Here is a 9,286-nt window from a genome sequence, read left to right on the forward strand (position 1 = left end):
AGAGAACGACATTCACTCAATCCCTAAATGGTTTTTGAGTCACCTTTATATGTCAAGCTATTGGGTCCTTTGTAGGAACACCAAGATAAATATGGAATAGCCCCGCCCTCATAGTACTCTCCATCTCTATTTCAAGGGACTGATATCTAATCATTAGATGAGTGACAGTTACCATTACAGTGATACAAACATGGAGCTTGGGGAACCAAGGAAATAGTAATAAATTAAGGCCACAAGATTAGGAGAGGTTCTAGAAAGTCTTTACAGAGAAATTTAGGCTTCAGTTGAATCTTGAAGAAGGGGAAAATTTTCTCCTAGTGAAAAACAGAGAATTGATGCCTAGCAAGAAAGGTCATGGGGGGTGGGGAGTGGGGGGTGGGAGGAGTTGGGGATGTGGGGAGGGAAGGGATGGTAGGGGAAAAACAAAGGAGGAGGTAACAATATCTCAATAGAAAATGTACTCATTACCTTATTTATGTAACTGTAACTCCTCTGTACAGTATTTTTACAATAAAATGAAATATTAAAAAAAAAGAAAAGGGCTGGGAAGGTGGCTCAGTGGTAGAGTGCTTGCCTTGCATGCATGAGGCCCTGGGTTCGATTCCTCAGCACCACATAAGCAGAAAAAGCTGGAAGTGGCACTGTGGCTCAAGTGGTAGAGCACAAGCCTTGAGCTGAAGAGCTAAGGAACAGTGCCCAGGCCCAGAGTTCAGGCACCACAACCAACAAACTAACTAACTAACTAACTAACTAACTAAATAGAAAGGAAAGATCATTGAAAAAGAGTGATGTGAAGATACCATCACACATTTGGGCAACAATGTTCAGAGTGATTGGATAGTTTGGCCACAAACAGAACAATGTGATTGTGCCATGGAAGGAATCAGTACTTGATCTCAACAGCAAAGGAAGTTAGTAAAGTGTTCCAAGCAATGTACATAGACGTGATGCATTCCCAGTCTTACAATGTGGAGAAAGGCCAGCCTGGCAGAATGGGGAAGCATCTGAAAGTCCTACTGAGATAGCATGAGACAGCCTATAAGACAGTGGGCTTATGGCAGGAGACTGGGAAGAGAAGGAAGATCTCAAAAGAAGTAGAAGCTCAAGAGCATGTGTCATTCTGAGGTAAAACTAATATTCAGTAATGTGAACTCTGACCCTTGGTTGCTTTTCCAATCTTGTCAGCATTTGCATTTAAATACTGGTATGTCTGCCTTGGTTCTATGGTGTCCCTATGAGATTTGCAGAACAGGGACTAGCAGAGAGTGCTCCTGAATATAGATTAAAAAGAATCTTCAGGCTGGGAAGGTGGCTCAGTGGTGGATCACTTGCCTCACTTGCAGGAGGCCCTGGGTTCAATTCCTCAACACCACATACACAGAAAAAGCCGAACGTGGTCCTGTGGCTCACCTGGTAGAGTGCTAGTCTTGAGCAAAAGCAGCTCAGGGACAGTGCCCAGGCCTTGAGTTCAAGCCCCAGCACTGGCAAAAAAAAAAAAAAAAAAAAAAAAAAGAAAGAAAGAAAGAAAGAAAGAAGAATCTTCGTACAGTGGCTAATAAGGCTTTATCTGAAGATAGCTAAAACACACAATTTCCCTATCAAAAATGACGGAATGGACTAGGCACCAATAATACACATCTGTAATCTCAACATTTGGAAAACTGGGAAGATCACTAATTATAGGCTTGTTTAGGTTACACAGATTCTATGTCAGTGACAGACAGGCAGACAGACAGAAGGATGACTCTAGAAATGCATTTTAAAATACCTTTTTACTTTCTTGCTATTGTTTCTAATGTATTTATAATGAACCATGTGATTTTTCTGTTGCTTTGTATGTTCCTCTCCCATGGTATAACCCCTATTTTCACTGTATTTAATGTCGGTGCCCTGCATCTTGTATATTCACTTCTCTAATTCAGGGAGGGGAAGGGAAAAAACAAAATGGTTAAATATAAGGATATAGGTTGACCCATTGTAACAATGAGATGTATAAGACTCTATGTTGAAAAACGAACTTTACAATTTAGGCAGGGAGGGGGGGAGAGGGGGAGTGTAGTTGTAGAGGTGGAAGGAAAGGGATGGTAGGGGGAAAACAAAGGAGGAGGCAACAATGCTCAATAGGAAATATTCTCATTACCTTGCTCATGTAACTGTAACCCTTCTGTACAACATTTTTACAATAAAAATGTACAAAAATGCATTTTCAAAGTTTGTTTCAAGAACTATTTGGTACTGGTTAAAAATAAAGATGCTAGGAGTTTGATCTAATGACATAAGATCTGGGAGAGGGTAGGAAATGGAAATTTGTATTTTTTAAAGGCATGGTGATTTTTATGCATACTAGAGTTTGAATCATCACTAGATCATTTCTAATGTCTATGCAAGTCTAAGTTGTAGCTGTTCTTTAAACCACAAAATGGCAACATAAACTATTCAGGATAAACTATTCAAGATCTTTGAGGAGACCAAATAAGGGGTTGGAGGCATGTCTCAGTTAGCCAGCAAGTAAAAGTGGCTTCAGGTACTGAGTTCTAGTCCCGGTCTCCGACCTAAGATTAAAAAAAGAGAGAGATCAAATGCCTTTAAGAGAGATGAGCAAGCTAGAGTCACCCTTGATAATGTCACTACTGCTAGTATCTGTCACCAGTATTACCAGAGCTTGTGTGAAGTAGGTATGTGCTGACCGCATTATGTACATAATCCCATTAATTTATGTTAATGTTTCATTTAAGACATCCAGGAACATGTGTCTCTTTAAACTAGCTAAGTTTATGAATTATTACAACTAGGAAGAACCCCCCAGCATGAAGAAGATGATATTTTTCTGTTAGATTGTGTTAAAAACAACTTAGTGGTGGGATGCTGGCATGGTTCAAGTGGTAGAGCAACTGCCTAACAAGCACCAAACCTTGAGTTCAAATTCCAGTTCTTCTGAACAGAAAAAGCTCCTTGTAGAATTTTCACCTTGGTTGAGGAAGAATCTAAAAAAAGCAGAGGTTTCCTTTATTTTAGATTTGTCAGAAAGTGGCGTTAATTTTATCATTGATATCTGTGAAAAACAGGATGAAGACTGAAGTTGTAATCTCTATTAGGGCTGGGAGTGTAGCTCAGTGGTAGAATGCTTAACTAGTATGTATGAGGCCCTGAGTTTAAGTTCCAGCAGCTCAGAAGATAACAGTTCATCATTTTAGCTAAGAGAAGTCTATAGTACTTTGCAGAGGGCATATCAACCTTAGTTTTGCCTATCTTAGACAAAATGGTAAAATGGCCTTAGTTTCTCAGTCTCCGAAGCTGTATACTCCAGATTGTTTATATTTAGTAGGGGAATAATAGCATGTCCTAGCTAGAAATAGGACATTTTTCTGTATGTCAGAAGCTAGCCCACTTTTCCTTCATCTCTTCCTCCCTCCTTCTCTCCCTCCCTGCTCCTCTTCCCTCCCTCTCTCCTTCCCAGCTACTCTTCTTTCTTCCTTCTTTTCCTCCTTCTCTCCCTCCCGTCTCTTCTTCCTTCCTCTCTTTCTCCTTTCTTTATTCCCTTTTTTCCTCCCATCCTCCCTTCCTTGAATTACTCCACATGGTAACGCAGGCTGACTATAATCCTATTTCTCAGGAGGCTGAGACCTGAGGATTGTGCTTCAAAGCCAGCCCAGGCAGACAAATCTGTGACTCTTGTTTCTAAATATCTAGCAAAAAGTGGAAAATGGAGGTGGTTCAAGTGGTAAATGCCAGCCTTGAGCAAAAAAGCTAAGGCACAGTGCTCAGGCCCTGAGTTCAAGCAGTACAACAGTATTTGTTTTTTAGGAGCTAAAGATTTGTGATTTGCCTGCTCATAGGCCTGAGTTTAGGCAGCATGAGTCCTAAGCTCCAACCCTTGCCCAGGAAACTCTAAGGCCTCCTCTGCTCTTGGAAACAGGAAAGCAATCCAGAAAACAATGCACTTCACAGACTTGTGTCCCTGACTGAGAAAGAGGCTGATCTGAGTTACAAACAGCTCACCTACCAAAGAGGAAGCGACTGGTGCGTCTGTCAGCATGGAGTGGACAGAGTCAAAAGTAGCCACAATCAGAATATAGATTTGTGTCCTATGCTGGATTGTCAAAACCTGTACAGAAAAAAGAAAAACAGGCAAGAGTAAGTTCGATTTTTGTCACCCAAGGTGCATTAGTCAGGGCTCCTTGGGCATTCTGTCTGACCTAACCTTCTAGAATTCTGGAGGTACTTCAGTACTTCAGTAAAGGCCCAGGTCTCTGCTCCCCCTCCTCCTCCCCCTACCCCTCCCCCTCCCCAGACAGAATCCACGCAGTATAATGGAATCCTAACGTAGAGACATGAATTTCAGGTCAAAAGTTCAGACTGATGTGCTGATAAATTTAGAAAACACTGAGAATCCGAATAAAACAACACAGAGCAGCACATAGAGGAAGGGCAGCGTTGGAATATACCAGAGACCGACTGCAAATCTACAATCGCTGCCACTGAATGCGGCGTGTAAAAGAGATCCATAAAATAAATCCCCTTACTCACCCCCGCGGGCCCCTTTTGTGCTGTTCTTGCCAACGCAGCAGCGGCCCTGCTATATAGGCCTGGGGCGGCCTGCCCGCTCCACCGCTCGGATCTCACACCGTTCGTGTCCATCAGCCATGGGGAAGGTGAGCAGACAACCAGGGGGAAGGAGAAGACTTTCTGCAAGCCTCCCGGGAGCAGATACTCTCATGGGCAATTGTGCTTCCCTTGCAGATCACCTTCTACGAGGACCGCGGCTTCCAGGGCCGCTGCTACGAGTGCAGCACCGACTGCCCCAACCTGCAGACCTACTTCAGCCGCTGCAACTCCATCCGCGTGGACAGCGGCTGCTGGATGCTCTATGAGCGCCCCAACTACCAGGGCTACCAGTACTTCCTGCGGCGGGGCGACTACCCGGACTACCAGCAGTGGATGGGCTTCAGCGACTCCATCCGCTCCTGCCGCCTCCTTCCCCAGGTGAGTCCCGCACGCCCTCCGAGCCTGTGCTTTCTTTGCACCCTTTCTGTGTTAGGGATGTGGGCTGGACAGAAAGACGTTCCCCCTTCAAAACGCCTGTAAATGCAAACATGAAAGGCATAGAAACGATCAGGGAAACAAAAACTTGTGCCAGTGGCTCACGCCTGTAACCCTAGCAACTCAGGAGGCTGAGATTGAGGAGAGTGGATCAAAGCCAGCCCCAGGAAAGAATAAGAGACCTTGAGACTCTATTTCTCCAATGAACCACCAAAAAGCTAGAAGAACAGCTGTGCTTCAAATGGGAGAGCACCAAACGAGTAAAAAGGGACAAAATCTGGGCTGAGTTCAAGCTCCAGTACTGGCAACACACACACACACACACACACACACACACACACACACACACACACACACGGAAGAATTCACTTTATTAGTGTCATTTTTATTTTTTATTTTGGTCATCATTAGGCCAATCAGAAGTTGTTTGATTGTACCCATATAATATTATAATGTAGCATAAAACAAAGCTTGAAAATGAGAAACTGACCAGTATTTTCAACAGATTAATTTTCATCTAAAGAAACTACTAATGAATGAGTTAGTTTTGCCTGTGGGCAAAGAGACACTAAAACAATTGCTATAAATTATTTAAAGGTAGTGTTTAACTTTGGAAAACTTCCTAAATTCAGAAGATCGGTTGAATTCTCATTGCAGGTCGTTATTGAAACCAACTTTACATTACATTACATGATTTTTAAAAATCCACCTTTTGCCAAGCCAGGTTGCTCATATCTGTGATCCCAACTACTCCAGAGATTGAAGTGGAAGGATAGGAATTTGAGGGCTATATGGCCACATTCTTCAAAGTAAAATAAAATAAATCCCTTCTTTAGTGATCAATTTACATATACATATAAATTTACACCTATTTAGAAATGTAAAATAAATATATAGAGATAGATCATAATATATAATATATAATTTAGATATATCCATATAACATATTATATAGATACATAGGTATATTATGTTATAATAGTCTAATATTATTATAGATATATGTTATATTAATATAGAAATATATAATATATTATAATTGTTATTGATATTATGTATTTTTATTTACATGAAATAATTTTCTTACTAAGAAATAACCACAAGAATACTAGTAAAAAAAATCAATTATTTTTATCTACCCCCCCACAGAAAAAGACTAAGCTTAAATGAGCACAGGCAATTAAAATTCAAGATATCTGAGCTTTTGAGGGATTCAAACTCTAATTCGAACCTCCTGGGTAAGAAACAGGAAATGAGGTGCTCATGATTGCTAAGCACTAGAACACAGATCCGAGAGGAGCACTCAGCATTCTCAAGGAGTCTGGGACGTTTGCATCAATGCCCTCCCGCCCCAGCCTGTCTAGTTGGTCTGCTTTTGTTTGATGGGATGGGATCGTGAGAGGGGCTCATGCGCTGTTCTGGTCTTTCTTTCCCGGGCCGAGCAGACCAGCTCCCACAGGATGCGGCTGTACGAGAGAGAAGACCACAAGGGCCTCATGATGGAGCTGAACGAGGACTGCTCCTGCATCCAGGACCGCTTCCACCTCAGTGAGGTGCGCTCGCTCCACGTGCTGGAGGGCTGCTGGATCCTCTACGAGATGCCCAACTACCGGGGCCGCCAGTACCTGCTGAGGCCCCAGGAGTACAGGCGCTACCACGACTGGGGCGCAGTGGACGCGAAGGCGGGCTCTTTGAGGAGGGTGATGGATTTATACTAAAATAGGTTAAAACTACCATTTTCTCATTTTGGAACCTAATAAAGTACTTAGTCTGTATTGTTGGCAAACCTCGACTTCTGTTTTTCTTTCATTGGGTGCAAATCAATCCACTTATAAATATATCCCCTTTAAAGCTGAGGGGGTAAGTAGGGGAGAGGGAAGAGTTCTATCCCAGAACTTCTCAGAAGCTGAGATTGAGTGATCATATACCTGCCTAAGAAAGAAGAGCCAAGGCAAAACTAGAGACATGGGAGAGGGTGAGAAGTAAAAGGGGAGAAATGAGAAAGAAGACATTGACTCTGGGTGTTGAGGAACAATATTCTAGAAGTTTCCTTCTGACCAAAAGAGGCAAAGTCCACTGAATGGTGAAGGTAAATCCAACCTGGCAAACAGCCTAACTGGACTATATAAGGATCTCTAGTTTGTTTGCCCGTCAGCACAATGTTATATAACTAAGGCCAGGACTGCCACCGGCTATTGTAATGGCTTTGTACAAAGTTAAAGATTGTGACTTAGTCCTACCCAGGCCCAAATGTACAGTGACTACCCAACTGCACATGCACACAGCTGGTACAAACATAGTAACACATTACATACATCATTATTTAAAATAAACTTGTGCCTGGCGCTGGTGGCTCACGCCTGTAATCCTAGCTCCTCAGGAGGCTGAGATCTGAGGATCTCGGTTCAAAGAAAGTCTGGGCAGGAAAGTCTGTGAAACTCTTACCTCCAATAAATCACTCAAAAAAACAGAATTGGCACTTGGCTTAAGTGGTAGAGCACTTGCCTTGAGCTGAAGAGCTGAAGGACAGCACCTAGGCCCAGAGTTCAAGCGCCTGACTGACAAAATAAATAAATGAATAAATAAATAAGTAAATTTGCTTCATATAATGTACCACAAACACAAAAAGCCCTTTCACTAATAATAATAATAATAATAATAATAATGGGCTCAAAATTTCTAGAGCCTTTGAGGTGAAGTAAAATTTGCTTACTTATAAGCAAAATATTGCAAATTAAGGTGGAGAAAGGGGAAAAGGAAGAGAGGGGGAAAAGCCTTTAATTGAACATCTTTTTTTTTGATCAGTAGAAAGCTAACTTGCTTTTAACTTGAAATATCTCACCAAATGCTAATAAGGACACAAGGAAAAACCTTCATCCACTGCTGGTATGACTGTAAGCTAGCACAATGACAATGGAATTTAACATGGAAGTAATTCACAAAACTAAAAGCAGACATGCCCACTAAACCTACATTGTGCCAAACTACTCTTGGGCCTATACCTGAAGGATAAATCAGCATACAAGAAAGGCACCTGCATGCCTGTTTATTGCAGCATTCTTCATGATAGTCTAACAGTTAAATGAGCCAAGAAGCCCAGAAATCAATGAATGGATAAAGAAAATATGATACATATATACTATTGAGTATTACTCAGCCATACAAAATGAAATAATTAAGTTTTGGCATTTTTCAGAAAAGTGGTTAAAGCTGGAGTTCATTATGCTGAGTTTGTAAGCCAAGTTTGTAAATTCAAATACCACAAGTCTTTGCTCACTTGTGGAAGCTAGACTTTTAAAACATGCATGTATGTATATGTGTATATATGTATGTGTAGTGTTTGTTAGTGTGTATTTGTAAGCATCAAACTTGACTATAACTGTGGATTGTTCAGAGGGATGACAGTAAGGGGTGTGGTATTGTGTTTATGTATAAAGATAGATAAGAAATCTCAATGAAAAGCCAGGTGCGGATGGCTCAAACCTGTAATCCTAGCTACTGCTCAAACTAAGACCTAGAGGATCAAAATTTGAAGCCAGCTGGGACAGAAAGGTAGGAAAGATTCTATCTCCAATTAATCAGCAAAATGTCAGATTGGAAGTGTAGCTTAAGTGGTAGATTGTTGGCTGAACAAGAATGAAAGGCCCCAATGCTGGCACACAAAAAAAAAAGAGAGAGAGAAAGGGGGAAGAAAGAGGAAGGAAAGAAGGAAGGAAGGAAAGAAGGATGGAAGGAAGGAAGGAAGGAAGGAAGGAAAGAAGGGAGGGAGGGAGGAAAGAAGGAAGGAAGGAAGGAGGGAGGGAGAAGAAAAAAGAAAAAAGAAATCACATTGAAAGCTGTTAACAAAAGGAGTGGGAATGGGGAAAGAGCAATATAAGAAGTTTTATGATTGAAATGTAATATATACACATGTAAGACACCATGGTAAAACCCCTTGGTTTAAAATAAAATAGGAATAAAATAGGTTCTGTTGGGGAAGGACAATGGAGAGGGTGAATGAAGGTGAAGATGGTCTACATACTTATATGTATATATGAAAATACAGCAATGAAACCACTTGAAATTATTTGAGAAGGGTAGGATAATAATGAAGAGTGATGGAGGGGTTGAGGATGATAGGATACATTGTACATGTGCGTGGAAATGTCAAGATGGAAGAGGTGATATTGTCCATAAAGAAATGTACTCTTTACTTGACTTTCTAATCACCTTTGTAATAACAATAAAACTGTTAAATAAAAAGATG

General features: G+C 41.3%; 1 protein-coding gene across 2 annotated transcripts; it reads left to right on the forward strand.

Annotated features, from left to right (window-relative positions):
• The first annotated feature begins 4,638 nt into the window (after positions 1-4,638).
• Positions 4,639-6,826, forward strand: LOC138831830 (gamma-crystallin C). Of its 2 annotated transcripts, none has more exons than XM_070028876.1 (3): positions 4,639-4,652; positions 4,741-4,983; positions 6,483-6,826. In XM_070028876.1, the coding sequence occupies exons 1-3, from the start codon at positions 4,644-4,646 to the stop codon at positions 6,756-6,758; spliced, it is 528 nt and encodes a 175-aa protein (XP_069884977.1). In that variant the 5' UTR covers positions 4,639-4,643; the 3' UTR covers positions 6,759-6,826. The 2 variants fall into 2 exon arrangements, with proteins under 2 accessions (XP_069884977.1, XP_069885039.1); XM_070028938.1 differs by having other exon boundaries at positions 4,644-4,652; positions 6,486-6,826.
• Positions 6,827-9,286: the final 2,460 nt, after the last annotated feature.

The sequence above is a fragment of the Dipodomys merriami genome, unplaced genomic scaffold (assembly GCF_024711535.1).
Source record: "Dipodomys merriami isolate MVZ:Mamm:240054 unplaced genomic scaffold, mDipMer1.0.p SCAF_1, whole genome shotgun sequence".
NCBI classification, from domain to species: domain Eukaryota; kingdom Metazoa; phylum Chordata; class Mammalia; order Rodentia; family Heteromyidae; genus Dipodomys; species Dipodomys merriami.

Coding starts and splice junctions, on each gene's coding strand:
- LOC138831830 (XM_070028876.1), top strand. Junction 4,984..6,482: donor CCTGCCGCCTCCTTCCCCAG/GTGAGTCCCGCA, acceptor TCCCGGGCCGAG/CAGACCAGCTCCCACAGGAT.